Source organism: Diadema setosum, chromosome 4 (assembly GCF_964275005.1).
Source record: "Diadema setosum chromosome 4, eeDiaSeto1, whole genome shotgun sequence".
In the NCBI taxonomy this organism is placed as follows: Eukaryota; Metazoa; Echinodermata; class Echinoidea; order Diadematoida; family Diadematidae; genus Diadema; species Diadema setosum.
In genome coordinates this window covers 2,884,132-2,905,736 of record NC_092688.1, presented here as the reverse complement: position 1 = coordinate 2,905,736, position 21,605 = coordinate 2,884,132, and the positions used below count along the sequence as shown (strand labels likewise).

At 39.2% G+C, this 21,605-nt stretch overlaps 1 protein-coding gene across 1 annotated transcript in view; it reads left to right on the top strand.

Annotated features, from left to right (window-relative positions):
- Positions 1-249: 249 nt before the first annotated feature.
- Positions 250-21,605, top strand: part of LOC140226758 (active breakpoint cluster region-related protein-like) — a 112,167-nt gene continuing 90,811 nt past the window's right edge. Inside the window, 1 exon segment of the mRNA XM_072307188.1 lies at positions 250-1,196. Coding sequence (XP_072163289.1) covers positions 335-1,196 — 862 coding nt within the window. The 5' untranslated portion in view covers positions 250-334.

Genomic DNA, 21,605 nt, shown 5'->3' with positions numbered 1-21,605 from the left:
GCCAAGCTTTCTTACAGTACCCAAATGCTGCAAGGTTGTTATTGCTTTGCACACACACTCAGCATAAATGTACTCCATGCAGTACACGCCTTCATTCACACACACGACACCAAAAGCCAACATCGCGAAAATGCCAATTATACCAGTGTACCGACGTCGCGATTGAAGAAATCATCTACCATTCTATCGTATCATAGTGGAGGAGACGCAGAAAGGTGTTTTGAAGTGCCAAGTACTCTGGAACAAAAACAGAAGCCTGATCAGCTAGTACGTAGAAGTGACAGGACCATTTTTTCACAGGAATACGTAGCCGCCTCGCCACGGTGACGGTAAAATGACGATCAAGGAGGATTTTATGGAAGCATGGAGAAGAAACTTCGGGGAGTTTCCGCCGCCGGGCCTCATATTTCTGCTGGACACGACCGTCGCCGCGGCTCTCCCGTTCGCCAGCAAGCGTGCGCTCACCGACCTCCAGCTGCTGGAGGATGACCTCAAACTCACGCGTAGTCGCATCTTTAAATTGAGGAGTGAGATTAGACGAGAGAAGTTCTGCCAGACATGGATCCAGAAAGAAATCATTAGGATCCGACGGGCCAACGAGGGACTAGAATCGCTCGGTTCTGACGATGCCCACAGCATCGACCTCGACAGTGAGGATGGACTGAAGTCGAGAGGGGAAGAAAGTGAAGAGGAAATATTGGAGGGGGAATCGGACAATGAGTGTGACGAGGAGCACGAACACGTCAACACAGGCTTGGATGCAATTCCGGCTGTTCCCCCGAGGCCTGCGCCGAGTAGATCAGTCAGGACCCCGATCCCAATAAATCACGGAGATGACGACAGTGACGACAGCGGAGACGATTACGAAAATGTGGCCTTCTTACTGGGCTCGTATCAGCACAATTCCATAAGCCCAAGTTCTCTTGGCAATGAGACCGGGAGCCATGGATCTGACACCGATTACGCCAATGAAGGAGACGACGATGTGCTTGTGCGGGCCGGGTCGTTTGGCAGCAGCCTAGACGACCTGCACATAACAACGGAGAAAAAGCTGGCTATACTGAGCTGCAGGAGTAATTTCAAACCGGTCTCGCCCTCCATAGGGGACTGCGACAAGTTGAGTGAACAAGGCTATGAGAGCTCAAGTACGACAGATGATGTTGTAAACAGCACCACAGAGACCAGGCATGATGCAGGTATGTTCCAGCTTGATACCAAGTACAATTTGTAAATAGGCCTACCTGCCTACTGCATGCATAAAAGTGTATGTTTTCCTCATGCCATTTGTTTGCAGTCCCTTCCATGCAATGTATCTCAATGTAAAATATAATACCAATTAAAAGTGATGATGTTCATACATGTATGCCTCTTATGAAGTATCCTTTCTTGCCTGCAACAGCGACCACCCCCTAGGGTCCGAGACAAAACAGAACAAATCAAAGCAAAACAAAATGATACCAACTGAATATTATTTCACAAAAGATGCCACATTCTTGCCTTAACCATTACAAAGAATTCAATACCAGGAATCACTATGTCTAAAGAGCAAAATCAAATCAGTCTTTTAATAATTTTGAAAACTGAACAAAATTCATCTCATTAGCTCACTCCTCTTGAGCTGTGCTGTGGAACACTCCCTTCTCCATCATAAAATGCATATAATTGAGAGAAATATCCTGGTTGGAGACCTAGACTATTACTCTTGATCACCACCGAAATCTCATTTATCCCACCATGACCTTTTGGGATAATGCTGGAAATAAACAAATGTTGGTAAAGAAAAAAAAAAAAAACCAAAACGCACATGTGTGTGTGTGTATGTGTATGGGTGTGTGTGTGTGTGTGTGTGTGTCTGCAGTGTTTACGTCTGTATACACACACATGCATACGTATTCATATTCTTTTTTGAGGAATATGTCTAAATCTAATTTGTGTTCACATAAACTTCAATTTCACTTTTATTTTTCCTGCAGGACAAGAAATAAGATGTGTAGATGGAGTATATTACTTTCTCTTTTCTTTTATAATAGCTCAGTTTGATGATGGGAACTGAGTAGCAGTAGAATAAAAAAAGAGGCAATGATCACCACAGGGTTAAATGTAAAGTGATGAGTAGCTGATGATTTACAATCCCTATCAACTACTGTAGGATGTAAATCTGACATCTGCTCAAAGCGAAAATGCAGAGCAGAGACAAAACCATTCCAAAACTTGTCAAATCCAGGCCCTGTATTAAATGTTCCAGCTTTTGTAGAGCAAACAACCTATTAACCTTAATTAACAATACTTCCTGTACTGTAGGGGCATAAAAAGCAAAAACAAATTATGTAAAATATCTCTATGGCTGTTATGTGGACAATGCTTTGCCTTTTAAAATCACAAAAGTGTCTGGTTATTTTTCTAGTGAAATATTTCTGCTCCCAGTCCCAAGTAATGGGAAGGAAGTAATAATGCATAACAGTATTCTACATGTACAGTGTATGCACAGTAAGACCAGGGAGGTGGAACCCTCTTCCACTTCCCTGGTAGGACCTTTGTAGATGACATTATGTCGTTTTTTTGTTTGTTTGTTTGTTGTTGTCATGGTTGATTGTATGCCACAACCTCCCACTTCAGTTTGCAACAAGGATTTCTTCTGATATACTGTGTGATCAACAGCAACCATACAGTTGGATTATTTCTGTATTGACCACTTTGCTGACATCATATCATTATAGTAAGCTTTTCCTGAGAACTTTTGTTTTTCTTTGTTTTTAATGGCACAAATCCTGGCTCCATATCATTTCCTCTTCCAGTGGTTTCAAGGTCTTTTTCTATCAGTGAACTCTGCAATGAACATTTTAATACACAATACCCAAACACGAGGATCAAACTGCAGGATATTATCCAGATGTCAAAAGAGATTTTCTCTGTGATGTGATCACTGTGGCCACACGTACTACAGATCAGATCTCAGCGACCGTTTTGATAGAATAGGGTAACAGTCAAAGGTGTCCTCGCTGACACAAACACGATCAAACCCAGTGCACCATTGCACATAGAGGTATAGTGTGACGTGAGGTTGATACTGACTCGAGGCTCTGGAAGAATTCTGAAAAACATGATGGTACTTTGTTGGCTGGCCGTACTGTTGTGTGTAAACTGAACATTGCCAGGGGTTTAAATGAATAATTATTTCTTTTTTCCTATTGTTACCATGTAGAGCAGGCAGTGCTACCCTTGATTGTTTGGTGATGTTTTGTTGCCACTATGAGTCCCTATACATGTATATGTTTTTAAAATGGTGCACCTGTACTCTGTAAGTCTTCCCCTGGGTAAACAAAGCAAATGCTAGAAATATTTCTTGCCTTCACTGTCAGAAGAGGGGCTTGCTGCGCAAATAACTTGACTGCTGCAGAAATTCGCACTCCTGCAGTTTGTCAATTTGCAAAATTATTTGTGGAATGAAGGAAACATATGGCCAGATCTTATTTCTCAAACAGTTACCAATTTCCCCCTTCCCTCTTTTTTTTTTTTTTTTTTTTTTTTTTTTTTTTGAGGGGGGGGGGGGAGGGGAGGGAATTGGAAAAAAATGGGACAACAAATGCACAAAAATCAAAAGATTACTTTGAGTGCATTTTATGTAAAGTGTGTGTGACATGGCAGCCAAAAAAACAACAACAACATATTTTGCTAGTTAGACATCATCCATACAACAAACAATACGCCTCGGGGTGATAGAAGGGTCGGTATGAAAAGCCCCTTGGGAATGATAATTTCCACCATCATCCTCATGAGCAATCAATATTTGTATACTGCAACCACGACTGCTTTTACTACTTTGTGGTATCATTTAATGTTAGAAAGGAGAAGCATGCAGTCTTCTTTGTATGTTGTATCTATTTGAAAATTTACAGTTGTACTAACTGCGAAAACGCAGGGCCAACAATCTGGGGAACAGTTGTCGCAAGGCACCGGGGCACAAGATTGTCTCAGCTTGGAGTTGGGCACGCGGAGTCCTTTGTGTTGAGTGATGAGGGTATCTCATATTTCATAAGCCACCACTGTTTGATGGCTGTGTTTGCTTACTCCAGACCTGGCTGGCTGGCTTCCTTATTCCCTCGGATCTCTTGATGATCAGAGAGATGAGGGGAGGAGAGAAAGGGGGAGGGAGAGATGGAGAGTGAGAGAGATGCATTGGGGGAGTGTGTGCTGTCCTACAGTGGAAGGAACCAGGGGAGATGTTGTTAAATATCGTGAATGGATGTTGATTTGCTCCATTTATAAAATGTGCATATTAAATATGAAGCCGGAGGCTTTTCTCTTCTCATCTGCCTCTCTTCATCCCCTCCTGCAATCCCCCCTCCCTTTTCGTAAGACTCAGTGGTAACATAAATCTGTGCCATCATACATTTTGTCTGGTCATTAGTGACCAGTGATGATAATCCACAAACTTTCCTCTGGTACCTGTATACTGGGTTCAGTGTATGTCATGATCTGCATTTTTATCAGTGGATAACTGCCAATCAGGTATTAGCCATGGCCACAAGTACAATGTACAAAAAGACTGTATGTTCTATAAACCTATGTACAGTACCGATTTGGGTTAGTCAAGTGAAAACAGAATGCAAGCTACTTTTCTCTGGTATGTATTCTGGGTTCAATTGTCAAATCATGTGTTTTCATCAGTGGATAACCTGCCAGTGTATCAGCCACTGCCACAATCTGCAATGTTTCAAACAATCCAGGCAATTCCAGCTGAAGGAAAATCCTGGTGATAATTGGCGCAGTCAAACAATTCAACAAAATTCAACCAGACTGTGTGTAATCAGAGTGCCAATTACGTAGGTAGATACCAGAATGAGCAGTCATTTTTGTTGTTGGTGGTGTTGTTGTAGTGATAGCAATAGGAATAGTTGTCAATTTTTACTTTATCTTGTCATGCAGTGACTGGAATGACTGAAAGTTCCTGGATGATAAATAATGAGTAGGGCTACAATGTACATTGAAGATAAAGTCAATTACTCCCCCCCCTCCCCCCCCCCCACTGAGTTTATTGTCAATGGATGTCAAAAAATATTCAAAAGTTGGCTGTTTTCATTTAGTCATTCATTCATTTATTCATTTATTTAGTTACATAGTATTCACTCATTCATTCATTTATATCTTCATTCATATTCATTCATATTAATTCAGTCATTTATACATGAATGAATTCATACAATATTCAAATAAATAAATTCATTCATTCAGTTTAGTGCATGTCTACGTGATCTTGCCGCTGAGCATTCCTTAGTTCAGGTTGCTAGAATTTAACCCACTTTGACCACCTGCTTGGGAGTGGGACGCTTTCTCTACTTGATCAAATCAATGGTTACTTGGTTATTGAATGACTATGAGGACACTTGCCTATACAATACATTACAGTGCCTGTGAGGGAAATGGGCAATAAATGTTATGATACGTAGTTATTATCTTTCACAATTTACCCATGGAAGAACCTCATGCATACAATGAAGAATACAACATTATCACATATTAGTACTGTAATTGCAAGAGAGTCCTCTCAGGACAGCCAACACAGAAAGCCATCGACATTGTCTGTGTATGAAGAAAGTTACCTTTGGTAGTTGTAGAGTGAAATGGAAGTTTGTGTTTTAATGACTTACATGATAGGCACTGATTGAACTGAACTGAACTGAACTGAACTGAACTGAAATTATTGTATTTGATAGCTAATTCAAAAGTATTTTTAAGCAAGTCTTCTTAATTGGAGTTTTGTAAGTCACGCACTGAATCAATAATGCATTGAAAAAAGGATCAAAAAATATAAAGTTGATTTGGAGAGTTTTTCAAATACTTGTTTTCATTGGAATTGTTGTGAACAAGTGTGTAGGCCCTAAAATGTTATTGTGAAGGTAAATTGAATGAAAAGTTTAGTTAAGTTTAAATTGAATGGAAAGTTTAGTTTATGTGATGGAATCCAAGAAATCATTATGTAATTAGCAGTGTTTAGGGAGTTGTTACATCTAGGTCTTCTGTACACCACACGAAAGAATGGTCTATTGCTTCTGCAAAAATGGGAATTTGCCCCTTGGTTTATTGATGAGAACTGAGCAGCGTGTGGAGTTCCCCTGCCATCTGACTCACCCCATTATGTCTCCCGTGATGAGGATGGCGTTGCTCCAACAGAGCTTAAGAGGACAAGAATATCCTCGCGTAAACACTCGAAGCTGCTTGCCCATCGGTGCGAATAAATGAGCATGTTGTCCCGAAGTTTTCGTTCAATTTCCGTTCGGTCGAGCATGCCTGGAGGAGGTGAGGAGGAGGTGAGGAGGAAGTGTCGTAAGAGATGCCCGCAAGATGCTGCTGCACTCACAGAGACGAGAAGAAGAAGTCCCCAGAAAGGTTGGCACATCGCTGACTGTCAGTGTCAAGGGGCAAGGGGACCATCGTAATAGGAGCTTTTGACATTTGACTTGGAGCGCCAAGCATACAAGAGCCAGCAATGATTCCTTCAAACAAAAAGGGAAACAGTCTTTTGAGTAGACCCATGGCAGTAAAACAGATTTCACTGACTTAAATTTCAATGTTCTGCTGTGATACAAAAGTTGTTACTGACAGCTACGTAGAACACTTGCCTGAGGCTTACCTGACTATGAAATGCAACAGAATTATTGATAGGGCCATTTTACAGGACTTGAATAAACAAGGAACCTTGTGCCACACAAAGTATGTCCCACGTGGAGAAGAAGTATCAATAAATTTCAATACATTTGAATCCAACTTAAGGGGAAAGAAAGCTGTGAAAATTCATACCCCAATAAAGACAGAAAACAAATGAAATTTTGTAGCATTCACTGGAGTTGATTTACAATGTACTTCAGGAAACATGTCCCCCCAACAAAACAACAAACCCAAAACAAAAACCAATTGTGATTTCCAACGAAGTGAAGCAAGGCATCAGACGAGTAAGATTGGAAAGTGAAAAACTTTATTGAATGGGGATAAATAACTATACTACTTTGATGTTAGAAAGTCACAAGTAATGTTGTCATATCACCATCTAAAGATGGTACTTTTGGTAATATTGCACTTGTATACAATGCAATAGATGAGCAATATTACCATGATTGTTATTTTTAGATATCTGTGTGGACTGTGGAAAAGCATTGCCATTTTAAGCTGTTCTAACTTCTATGTTCATGCAATTTCATAGAATGTGTGATTATTGAACCATCATCATTAGAGTATAATTTGTATCATTTACTAAGATTTGATGTATCTTTTTTTTTACCATGAGCTAGAATTCCACAGTAATGACCAATTAGCTCGTTGATTGTTATGCACAGAGAGTTTTGAGCTGAGAAGTTGGAAGTGGGAGAAAAAATGAAAAGCATTTCTTTGACATAACAGACCCTGAAAATAATGATGATAATGATAGTGAAACCACCAATTGCCTATATAGTGCACCTCATTAGAGGAAACATATATATTACAGCTGTAACTGTAAATGATTAATTTGTTCTCATATTGTATATTTAGATTGCTGTAGGTAACAGCAGATGGCGTAATCTTTTTTCCTGCAGCCTTTTTTATCTTTTAAATTGAATGCCTCATTACCTGGTAGACTTCAATTCAAGATGGTTGGCCTCCCAATATGAGGTCGGCCTGTTTAGATTGTTTTTAAAAGTTGACTTCTTGAGATCTTGCACTACAGTACATTGTTACCTAGTACACATATCATCTGTCTGTTCAATCTCAGAATTTATCAGCTAGTTGGACTTTCGAGTGGTGCCGATGATGAAATATGGCTCATGTGTCACTCCTGGTGAGAATGTCGGTCAAGAGACAATTTGCTGTCCTGTGATGTCATTGTCATGTTTTGTCTGTGACATCATCCTGCCCATGTAGAGCTCATCCGTCCGATTTTGATCAGCTACAGTTGTAGCATTATATTATTCTGGTACCAAATTCAAACATTTAAGGAATTTTTATACTATCTGCAAATCTTTGATACCCCTTGACTGTTTCTTTGTACATGTACAATGTGTACTTCACAGCCAAACCATGATAGAAGAGAGTTAGGCACACGGAAATCCAGCACAAAAAGTTGAGTACTTGAAGTAAAGTCATAATTAAGATCAAGATAAATTGCATTCCTTATTTATCCTCAAAACTATTTTTACTTTATTTCTTGATTGGCAATATAATGATTCTTTTATTTATTCAGTATAGCTGAATAGATGAGGACAAATAAACATTATTTGACTAATTTGGCAAGATTTTCATCATTCAGAGTTTCAAGTTTATTCAAAATTACTTTGAACATGTTTGCTAAATTCTTATTCCGTGTATGATTTGCTGGTACATTGTAGATCTAATGCGGGGTATACACAGAACTTCTTTTCAGAATTTTAAAGATATTGACAAGCTTGTATCAAGTATATGGGTTCATGCTTCCCGATACCGGCTCTACAACATTTTGTAGAGTCTTTCATTTTCCTTCTTGAATACAAGTCACTGCCAAAAATTCTTTAAAGTTAAAGTTTCTGTGGTTCTCAGGATCTATTCACTGACAAAGATGAACATTTAATAATATCAAGCATAGAATCAATTTGATGGCAACTTCAGCTCATGGACAACTCTGCTAAAAACCGTTGTGGTGTTAGGGGATGTTTAAGTGCCCTGACTATGTACAGTACGTATGCCAGCCTGCCAAATATTTTCAGAAGCTTTTGCTCACTCAAATTTTATGCTGCTGTTTACCTGTTGATTTAAATTTCCGGAGGTAAGGTTTTATACAGATAGTCATCATCATTGTTGTTTTTCACCTACACACTTGTACGTAGTTGGGATGATCAATACAATGCATGGTAGGGTCAACAGAGCATTATGGCTCTTTTTTTTTATGTGCCTACATGTCGGCCTACCTATGGAACGTGCAAGACTGGACTTTGGGTCACACAGCATCCCCTTCCGATTGGTGTTACGTTGCCCCCATATCCTGTCCATTCCGGTCACACAGAGTTTGTTTTCCCAAGATTTTTTTTTTTGTTTTGGTTTTTTTGTTGTTGTTGAGAAAACGAGTGAATCAACACTCAACAGTGCCCATCTTTTTTTAAACCAGTGCTTGTCCTGCTACACTGAAGCCAGCAAATTGTTGATTTTGAGGAAAAAAGTCCCCAAAAGAGCTGTGAGTTTGTTACGTGGTGTCTTATATTCATAATTTAGAACTACAATGTCTTGATTTGGATTACATCACTTGCATGTTTACCATGGAAGCAAAAAAACAAATTATTAAACAAAGACTATGACTCAGAGTTCTGCTGCATCACACATACGTACTATGTATAATGATACATTTGTAATGAAGTGGCTGAATTTTATTATGAGTGGTTGAAAATGTGTGTTTCTATATATTTCAAAATGTTTTGGGGAAATCAAAAAAATGAAGAAAGAAATTGTACAGAAAGCATTATTCACGACAAACTAGCTGAAGATTGAATGTGCCAGAAATACCAATAAGGCAGCTGTGGTTTGAAATCAATTAGAGTTGTTAAGTTTTTTGTTTTCTGTTTTAACGTTGGAAGTACTCAGATTGTCAAATGGAACTTTGACTTTGGACCCTGAGAATGTACCAGAGGAAAAGTTGTTTTGATAGAAACCAGTTGAACTGTATCTAAACTGGACATAGCACTGAAACAACACAACTTTTTGTTTCTCTTCTACAGTGATATTACAATTGAAAGACAAGAGCTCTTGGTCTCAAATTTGCCAGGCTTTGTAAATTCTTTATGAAGATGAATAATAGCACAACTGCACTCGACGTTCATTCAGAAACAAATAACTGTGTTACAGAGCCATGGATGGTCCCTCTTGCTGTGGTTCTACTGGATGTATCGGGGTGTTTTGTGTAGCACATAATGACTTTCAATACTGGTAGTAAAGTTTATGCTGTTTCTTGCACCCATCATCATTGGCATGTTAGATGGGACTGCTGTTTAAAAATTGGTGGCAGACATTGAGACTTTACATGACAGAAAGACAGTGAGCAAGACACAGGCCTTTCCTCTAAAACCAGTCAAAAGTCTGGTTTCAGGCCTCTGGCATGCTATATATACAATGTACATTTTATATGCAGTATATGTGCTCAGCTGTAAGTTTCTCGCCCGATACTTTGCTAGTGAGTCAGCAGGCATTGCGATGACACCACTGACCCGCTCCCAGCAGGTAACCTGTCTCCAGGAATGGGTGAACTCCACATGAAAGGGGCTATGCCCTGGAGTTTGGGGGCATGGTGATACCCCCTTCAGACTGAGAATTATATAAAGGTGGATGCTCCTGGGTATATCTGTTTCATGAAAAGTCAGGGAAAAATTTTAGTGAAATATCATCCCTCTCTCATGAAGTAATTTGTGATTGCTCACTGGTGAACTTGTGATGTGACGGGAGGCGTTAGTTACAAAACTCTCTTGTTGGAAACGCTGTATGGAAAATTCATGCATGCTGCCCATTCCTATGAAGCTTCGGAAAACATGACCACCTATGGCTCCATCATCTCATTGCGTGTGTGAAAGGGGTCTGGAAGATTTTGTCTCCATGGATCACCGAGAGGTCACTTCATGTTAAACTAGCAGGGATAAAGCCAGTTCTGCAAGGGGTGTCAGCCTTTGAGCTCTACATTTGTTGTTGTTGTTAGTTTTTTTGTAGGATTTGTGGATATTAATCACTGGTTTGATGTAAAGCCTACAGTAGCCCAGGCTGTCTCATTGGGGCACACATGTTTAGCAGTGGCAATGGTCCAGGTATGATCATCAAAACTTTGTATGGACATAAATTGTGATAGAATTGCACCATGTCAGCGACATGCTCAATGGGAAATAAACACCCCCCCCCCCAAAAAAAAAAAAAGAAAAGAAAAAGAGGAGTATAATCAACTCTACAACTCTGAATTGTGACAGAGACAAACTGAGGCACTGGTGTTCTCAGGAATCTCATGCCTCTGTTGGAAGTAGAAGAGTGTCTATTTGAAAAGAAGTGATATTCTTTAAAGGGATGGTACAGTTTTGGTTGAGACTTAATTTCAGGTTTCTACCATTTTTTGGAAAGATAATGAAAAACCTTATGAAATATGAAAGAGCATGTCTTTTTATGAGGAATTCAACGTTTATTTGATGAAAATTGGTTTTGAAATGGCTGAGTACATCCAAAAAAGAGCAATTCTAATAAAGTGTGGAACCCACACTTTATTACGATCGCTTTGTTTTACTTTGTTTATGGATGTTTCAGTCATTCCAAACCCAATTTTCATCAAATAAACTTTGAATTCCTCTTAAAATGGTATGCTCTGTACTATATCATAAGTGTTTTCTTGGTATCTCGCAAAAAGTTAAAAGCCCAATTCTAATCTCCACCAATACTGTACCATCCCTTTAAATTTCACAAGCAGAATTTTAGTTGCTCAATATGATTTCTCAGCAGATTGTACTGCAGTCTCATAGATCATCACTTTTGAAGGAGATTTTAATGTGTTCTAAAAAAAGATCGGTAAATATATACTTAATACGGAATAACTTTTTGATATTCAACTTGTTGTGACTTTTTATGTTATCGTTCAATTTTGCTCTTGGAAAGTTCCCTAGTTTTGCCACTGCTCTTTTGCCTGCTGACTTTGGAAATAGTCAGTGATCTCTTTTGGGTAAACTATACGTGTTGCCGACAGTAAACATCATTATGATTGTATGTAGCATGTTTACAGTACTGGTTAATTTGGTGGAGAATCCTTCATAAAGTATTACATTATTACCAGCTTATTACTCATTTTACAAATATCCCTTCACCTGTCATATTTCCACAGCCCATCAATTTCCAGCGGAAACTGCATGCCCAATATCAAGGAAACACTACATGTATGTCAGGTATTCACACCTTGAAATTGACCTTGAGCTACAAAAAAAAAAGGGTCAAGTCCGCCTCTGTCTATCTTGTAAAAAATGGACAGGAATGAAATAAAAAAGTGCATTGTCACATACACCTCAGTCAGTGTGTGCCGATGCTGACCTTCAAAGACTATCGTGTACTCGCATCAATGGTTTACACACAATCAATTCATTCTAACAATTGTACATATCCTGTTTCTTCCCCACCCATATTCTCTATTGTCATTTCATTATCCATCAGAGAGAGAAAGATCAACTGTTACCCCCCCCCCCCAAAAAAAAAAAAGAAAAAAAAAGAGAAAAGAAATGAAAAAAAAAAATGCAAAACCGAAACTGTAGAGTAATGTAACACGGACTATTACGGATGAAATGTATGGTCAACGTTTTGAGTATCACGAGCGGACACCAAATAAAGATCTGGATGAAACGGCAATAATAGTTTCCTTTTACCCTCTTTTGCGTGATTCTACAGAAACCAAAATTCTAAAAAATCCCCATACACTGAGAACAGGAGAACAAAATATGTGATTTTGTTTGCTGCTGTGATGGAAATGGCTGCTTCACCTTGTAGTCACAACACAATAGGAAGGAAGACATTATAGTAGACATTTTCATAATGCTGCACTGTTCATTGATGCAGCATTTTTTATCTTATTTTTAATAGCTTTATCTATTATAGCTACTATAGCTACACTATCTTCGTGGGCGCATTTATCAACTCTTTTTCTCGGCAGAAACAGGTTTTCCAAACGGCTTTCAGACAATTTTTACGAGATGATAAATGCGAAGCTGTTTTGAAAGCCCTTTCAGAAAGCCTTTTCGAAAGCCGCAAATTTGTGCTTTTCGAAACAGGTTTCCTAAACAGGTTTCCAGAAACCTGTTTCTAGAAGCCTTTTGAAGCGAGATAAACGCAAAGCTGTTTTGAAACAGCTTTGTACTGCAGTTACAGACCATGCACGCCTTATGACCTCTTCTTCTCGGGTCGAATTGCGCAATGCAGCTGTGCAGTGACAGGCTAGTTAAAGGACAAGTTCACCTTCATCAACATAAGGATTAAGAGAATGCAGCAATATTAGTAGAACACATCAGTGAAAGTTTGAGGAAAATTGGACAATCGATGCCAAAGTTATGATTTTTTAAAACTTTTGTGTTGGAACCGCTGGATGAGGAGACTACTAAGGCTCGTGATGTCATATGAGTACAACAGTATAAAGAAAATGTAAAGAAAATTCAACATATTTTCACTTTTTTCGCATAATAAAAGAGCACTTGACTTGACTCAAAGGCAATGGGAATAATATTACCCATAACATATGTCAGTAACGAGTCAAGGGAATGTGTACTTTTTTCAAAAGATGAAATTTTGTGAAATTCTCTTTATATTTTCCTTATATTGTTGTACACATGTGACATCAGACACTGCAGTAGTCTTCTCATCCAGCGGTGACTGCACAAAAACTTCAAAAATTCATAACTTTTGAACGGATTGTCCGATTTTCCTCAAACTTTCAATGATGTATTCTACTAATATTGCTACATTCTCTCAATCCTTATGTTAATGAAGGTGAACTTGTGCTTTAATCGTGTTCGCGAAGAGTTGATTAACGCAACACAAACAAACAAACAAATGCAACTATTCTGGAAGCCGTTTCTAAAGGGCTTTGGAAACGGCTTTTGAAAGCCGTTTAAACAGGGGAAAGATGATAAACGCAGCCTATAGCTATAGGTTATTCCTGTGGGATTAAGTGTTTCTTCCTCTCTGCCTTTTCTTTTTGTCTTTGAGGGTCTCTGCATATATATCATCAGTATTTGAATGTAGGGATTTAAGTGCAGCTTTTTTTCCCATTTTGGTGTGCAATTTGAAATCAAACAACACCACAAAACTTTTAGAATTTCATATCCTTTTTTAAGGAAGCTTATACCAGTCTGTTCATATGATTTTATGCTACAGCCGTACATGAATTTATAAATGAAAGACCTGAGTCCTGTTTTATGAAGAGTTATAGTCGATTATATAAATGATTTCTATCATAAGGCTAGATGGCAGCCTGTGTGTTACGGAAATTTACAATGTACAGTTGATTAGATCTTTTGATAAAATGGGACCCAGGTAAACATGAAGTTTGATTGGACTTCATGCCTAGAAACCAACTTCATGCCTAGAAACCATGGAAAAATGCAAAATACAACCATTTCATGCATGATGAAGTTATCAAACAATGTACACAGTAATTGGGATTCCCATTCCCAGTACTGTAGCTATATCGAGCACAACTGTCAAAAAGAGTAGTTTGTACTCTCAAAATGGCTTTATGGTCATAAGTGGAGTGTAAAGAAGAATATTTTTGGCCTGTATTCATAGCCCAAAATGGCTACGTGGGATGAGAAGTATATATGTTTTATAGAGAGATACAAACTGTACCAAAAGTTCCAGTGCGTGATTTGAGTCATAGTGAACTGGATCCATGTAATTACTGTGTGTGGAAGGTCATAATGCATGGAGATTGTTCCCAGAAAGTATAAAGGGAAATACTCATACAAAGAGTATGTAGTGACACACACACACTCACATACATTCACACATAGTAGAAAAAGCGACTGGGTCATAACTTACAGTATTATAGGCCATCATGTCACACATACCAATCGTACCATAAAGTGATAGAGGAAGTGGCACTACCGGGGTTCTAAGGTACCGGTAGTCATCTATTCTACCAGCTCTCCCAATCTTTACCAAACTTTCTGGACATGATAGTAGGACCTAAATGGCAAGGGGCAACTCAACAGTATGAACTGATACATTTTATGAGCTGAAACTACATGTTTATTTTGTAGCTAAAGAGTGCTAGATAAAGCCACCAGCCCTCTTGCCCAAAACAACATACAGGGCAATTCCGGGTCAGTTACCCATATGAAAAGAAAGAGTGATATTTGATAAGCATATCAGTGAAAATTTGATCAGAATTTGATCAAAAGTACAGAAGTTATGAAATTGTTCGTACATTAACTGTAAATGAGTGAGCTGATGATGTTATCACGTCACAGTTTTCAGTTGATCAACTAACAAACATTTGATTCTTCTGCTGTTTAAATGTCAAACATTATGCTACTCCTGGCTGAAAAACTTCCAAATACTAGTAATCATCAGTTACATAATAGGATTTGAGACTGGGGGCATAATTGTGTTTGAATAAAAACTAAGAAAAAAAAAGACGTAAACGGAACATTTTGTGTACAAATCATATGGCAAGTCATGAGGCAGTGACATCATCAACTCATGAATTTGCATTCACTTTGTAAGAACTGTTTTGAGAAAATTAGTGAAACTTTTCTTATTCTTATCCAATTCTGATCAAATTTTTACTGTTCTGTTAATTATAGACTGGTCAAGAATTGCCTTTTAAATCTCACTACGAGTCAAGTGTATACTATAAATGGGCCACTTGAAGATTTTGAGGTATGGGGCCTCTTGCCCAAATAAGCATTAGTATGGGAGATATATCCTCTGGAGTGCCCTGCCAAACACATGGAAGTATATTGATACCAGAGGTTTCCTCTCTTTACTCTTACACACCTACAATGTGGACTAAAAATTGTCTCATTGTCACCATGAAACGAATGTTTTAGTGTTGTGTGTCTTCTATCTGTGAGCTGTTATATATACACTACATGTACACTCATCCTGGCTTTGTTTGAAAGTTTGTTCTGTTTTGCAAATTAAGTCATGACAGCAACCTCCTCTGATGACTTTCGGAATGTTCTCAACTCTCATCCATTGATGGCGTGTATGATGTCATCATTGTGTCATACGTACGATCTATATCAAGATCAAAACTCACTCGTGGCAGTTAATGTGCAACTTATCAACAACATGTTCCCAGAATTTCCTGTTTGTTTTTGTTTTTGTTGTTGTTGTTTTTTGGCGAATATTCTGTTGCCCTTTTGTTGCCTTTCTGAATATCCAATCCGCAGAATTTTTTTTTTTTAATGTCTGTGCTCTTGGATTCCATGGAAAATGTGTTGAAATTGTCATTACATGTATGTACAAACACATGAATACACAGAAGTTGCTATTTCATGGTCAAGAGTCACACTTATGTGAGCATCTGATGCTATATGAAAAGACACAACACCAAAACCACCTATTTAAAGTCAGAAAGTAGTTTCTTGAGCTAAATGAGTTCTTGATAGTTACAGTGATATGATGGTTAGACACATATCAGCTTTGTGGTCCTGTTCCCTTTTGCAGTCAACTACACCTCACAATGCTTCATCCGGCATGGGGAAAACACTTTTAACTACAAGTGTCATACCCTCAAATATTCCTGCAATTTACAGTCACTGATACATTGTGTAAAGCACTAGAAATGTAGTTTATAACAATACGTGTATGATACACTCAATGTATTGTATGTTTGATTTTCTATTGTATGCTACAAATGAAAACACTTTTAACTACAAGTGTCATACCCTCAAATATTCCTGCAATTTACAGTCACTGATACATTGTGTAAAGCACTAGAAATGTAGTTTGTAACAATACGTGTATGATACACTCAATGTATTGTATGTTTGATTTTCTATTGTATGCTACAAATGAAAAAAAAAGAAGACATTTTGTTTCATGTAAAGTTTTGCTATTATTATTATCTTTAGTTCACCTGAGCTGAAGGCTCAAGTGAGAGCTATTGCGATCATTCTTCGTCCGACGTGCGTAGTGCGTCGTGCATCGTGCATAAATTTTTAAAAATTTTTTACATTTTCATCTTCTTCTTGAAAACCCCTGAATCAATTTTTACCAAACTTGGCAGATAGTATCCCTAGGGGGTTAGGATCTCAATTTGTTAAAATGGGCACCATGCCCTACCCAGGAGGCACCCAGGGGGCCCCGATCCCCCCCCCCCAAAAAAAAAAAAAAAAAAAAATTAAGGAATCTTTAAAAATCTTCTTCTCTAGAGCCAGAAGTGATGAAGCTAAGTTGATACTATGAGTTAGTACATTAATGACTGTAGTGCCAAGTTTGTTCATGGCAGATCCAGGGGTGGCCCCGTGGGGGGGGGGGGGGGGGGGGAGTGTCCAAATGGGCCTAAATTGTACATTCTCATCATCTTCTAGAAAACCTCATGATGGATTTTCACCAAACTTGGCAGGTATCATCCCTAGGGGGTTAGGATCTCAATTTGTTAAAAATGGGCACCATGCCCCACCCAGGGGCCGTAGGAGGCCCAAACCCCCCAAAATTAAGGTATCTTTAAGAATCTTCATCTCTAGAACCAGAAGTGATAGAGCTAAGTTAATACTATGAGTTCGTACATTGATGACTGTAGTTTCAAGTTTGTTCATGGGGGAATCGGGGGTGTCCCCCTTGGGACTCAGGGGAGGGGGTGGGGAGGGGTCCTAATGGGACCTAAATTGTGCATTTTCGTCTTCTTGAGAACCCTATGACCCATTTTCACCAAACTTGGTAGGTAGCAGCCCTAGGGGTGTAGGGTCTCAATTTGTTCAAATGGGCACCATGCCCCACCCAGGGGGCCCCCAGGGGGGCCCTAACCCCCCAAAAGTATGGTATCTTTAAAGATCTTCATCTCTAGATCCAGAAGTGATAAAGATAAGTTAATACTATGAGTCAGTACATTGATGACTGTAGTTTCAATTTTGTTCATGACGGACGGGGGGGGGGGGGGGGGGGGGGGGTCCAAATTGGAGCCTAAATTGTACACATATTTTCATCTTCTTCTTGAAAACCTCATGATGGATGTTCACCAAACTTGGCAGGTACATGTAGCATCCCTAGGGGGTTATATAGGATCTCAATTTGTTAAAATGGGCACCCTGCTCCACCCAGGGGGCCCCAGGCCCCCCCCCCCCCATTCCCTCAAATCAAGGAATCTTTAAAAAAGAGTGTTCTTCTCTAGAACCAGAAGTGATAGAGCTAAAATTGATACTATTGGGGGGGGGGGGGGTCCAAATTTGGGCCCTAATTGTACATTTATTAATTACATTTAGTTATGAGAATGCCTGGTCAAATTTTGGTGGAGCTGTGTGTAATTTAAATGAGTGACTGCGTGAAAGGTGAACTTGCGATACTCAGGTGAGCACTAGACCCGTGGGTCTCTTGTTTATTTTTAAATGGGGGAGGGGTTGTTTTATCAGACCTGTGAAATGAATTTTGAAGGGGCTTCCTTGTGTAGGAATCAGCATGTGGTAGGTTGGTTGGGTGGGCAGTCAGTTGGTCACTCATTGTCAATATTGACTTGGATGCTGTAGTTTACATTTATATCTAATGTTATTCATCTATCTATCTATCTATCTATCTATCTATCTATCTATCTATCTATCTATCTACAATGTATCTATCTATAGCTGTCTAGCTGTCTAGCTGTCTATCTATATATATTGTGTGTGTGTGTGTGTGTTTGTTTGTGTCTGATATAAAGATTTGGAAAAGGAAATTAAATGATAAATTGTATGATCTAATGCATTATGTGCAAGTAATTTGGCCTAGTGTGGCATGTTGATCTATAATGCACTGGGTCACACATGAACCAAACGAGATCTTTGACACTTAATTGAGTAGTCACAGCATTAAAATTGGTAATTCAGAGCAGAAAACTATGCTACATTGGGTTGATATGCCCTCAAGTATTTGTGGCAAAGGTAATGAAACAGAATTTGAGAAGCAAACGATACCAGTAGAATTTCAAATATTATCTAGCACTGTAAGTTATTAATCATGTCCGTGCAGCAGTCCTCATCAATAGTCTTTATCAACAAGAGTTTTGTTGTGGTTTTTTATTCTGAAGGCATGGTGATTTCTGATGCAGTACCTGTTGCAAAAGGCTTCCACTCTTACATTGCATACCAGTACTGCCACGTTTAATGTCTGTCCTTACTTTCTCGAATGCAGTAGAGCATGTTCACCTTTGTGTTCATTTGGGTTACGTCATGAGTTCTCCTCATAGATTATGACAGTTGTTGGCTGTGTCTAATTGGATATCACATGGAGATAACACCCACCAACTGAATGTTATTATTTTTATAATTCTTATCATTTTTGTTGAGTAGAGGATGCAGCATAAAGTGTGAAGATTGTTTCTCGCTCAACATTGACTTTGCTTTGTTTGCCTAGATCCAAAATATTGGTTATCTCGATTTTTCTTCCAACGAGGAAGTTTGCCCAGCCTTGGTTGCTGAGCGGCTGGAGACTGATCTACACTGCACCGACTGCGCCTGTGAGAAAAAATGCATTGGACTGTCACAGAGCGGCAGTCGTCCTCTGTCATTTGATCTGCCTTGGTAATATGAGGCCGCTGGGCGATATTTACGAAGGCTGATTACTGCATGTTATTCCCAGATAATGCATCATGTTGTAAAACTCGCTTGACGGTAACTACATCATACCACTGTGTCTTGCATGCATCCATAATACGTAGGCGGCTTCATCAAGCTGACACTTTTCTCTGTGAATACATCGGTGACTACTTCTCTCATTGTTGTGTCGGCGGTTATTTCATCACGGGCTCTTTAACAGCCTAATAAATCTGGCCAGTCGGTAGTCCGTGTCCCTGTGTTCTGCTGTATGTGTGGCTACTCGTCACACACTGAAAATGCAACAACGTCTTGTGCTTTGAAGGAATGAGTGAAACCTGGTCGACAAGAGGCTGTAGCTGTTGTTGTTGTTTGATCGATGAACACTCTCACAACAACTCTCCCAGATTGTTTTAAAAACGTCTGTCACTACAGAAACACTTTGGTAAATGGCACCGTGGAGACTATGCTTTGTCTGTCTATTTTCGTGGATATGAGGATCCATCCGTCATAGTGTGGAGGAGAAAGTCTCAGAGCCGGAGACTCGGGCTGGAGAGCTCTCGCATGAGATCAGGAAGGAATAAGACTTCCAGCACGGCCAGATCTTTTGTACCTCGTGGGAAAGAAATCTGTGCTCGGGGGAGAGCAAAGGCAATGGTAGCGATCTAAGATTTGGGTGTGTGCAGGGGAAGGATGGAAGATGGGGAGGAGGACAGCCTCCTTGTCGATTGCGATGACGACCTCGACACCTCGTTGGGGACCACGGACTGGATTAAGAAAAGGGAATGGTACCTCAACCTCATTGAAGAGAGTCTGAATGGTAGGTGCCATTGAGGAGGAGGATTCACAATGGTAGATGCAGCTGGGGGAAAACACTTGTTGCTGGACTTTAAAGGTGCATAGTCCCGGTAGTGTAGAGGGCGCTGTTGATGATACTGCCGATCACCGTTAGCATTGATACGAAGATTACCGAAGTTGAGCTGTCATCAAGAGTGAAGTGCGTAGGTGTTGCTAAGTAACGTTGCCTTCGTTGTCTTCTCTGTGCATCGCGCAGTCTGTAGTAATGCCAGGGTGCTTGCATATGTGCTTGTTATTATGACATCACAAAAGAAGTTTACTAAAGCGGTCATCCTCTTCAGCCGAGTCATGAGCCGAACTGTGATTGGACCACTGGCTACAGTGACTTGGACTTCTTCGGACTCGGGGAAGTGGGCCAAAGCGTAAGCGCTAAAGAGGAGTCGATAGCGTAGGTCTCTATAGGAAACTTGCGCCATGCGCCAAAGTACGCATTTGACTAAAACACCGGGACCATGCACCTTTAAATGCATTAATAGGCCCTACATTTTACATACAGTGCGTGTGTGTTTGTAATTTTAGTGATTGTGTAGAGTACCATGTGTACATTGCATCTGTGTTGGTATTTGTACATGGTTAGTTTGGACAAACCTCCTTGGTTTTGAAAGCTACATCGTATGTGCGGTGTGATGTGAATGTTTGTATTTCAGTGACATGTGAGTGTGTTCAACTGTGGCATGCGCGTGTTTTGTTTGCCTTTACGTGTGTGCTGTCATAGTGTGTGGTATAGAGAGGTGTTTGTATTCTTTGGTGTGAGATAGTATTAATGCAGGATACAAAATAAGTATGTGAAGATGTCTTTATTTTTTGGGAACTGTCTATTCAGTATTAAAGTGTTGACTATTTTGATGCATAGATGGTATTCAACATTTTATGAATGATATGTGGAATCCATTTGTGTCCTAATTTTCTTATTTCTGAACAAGGAGGGCTTGTTAATAATAATATACACTGCAATTGTTGTCAATTCAATATTGCCTCATTTGATACCTGTGTAGGCATCTGAGTATGATGATAGTAGACCTAAGGTTACTGACAGTATCATGGAGGATATGAAACTTTACAAGAATACAGATCCATGACTATCTTACTTTATAAAGTCCAGTTTCAACAAAACTATCCCTGTTCTATGAGTTTGAGAGTACAAATTGTACGAGTGAAAGTTCAGTTGACCACAGTGAGAATTTTCACATCAAGGTACATATATATACTGTAGTTACAATCACTAAATTACTAAATCATAATAATATTGATCCATGACTTTCTTACTTTATAAAGTCCAGTTTCAACAAAACTATCCCTGTTCTATGAGTTTGAGAGTACAAATTGTACGAGTGAAAGTTCAGTTGACCACAGTGAGAATTTTCACATCAAGGTACATACATTGTATATTTAATATACTGTAGTTACAATCACTAAATTACTAAATCATAATAATATTTTCAGAAATCCCCTGTATAATATCTATTCCATAGGGATAATGATTTGAATTCAGGGACTGATTGTGTTGTATGCTATATG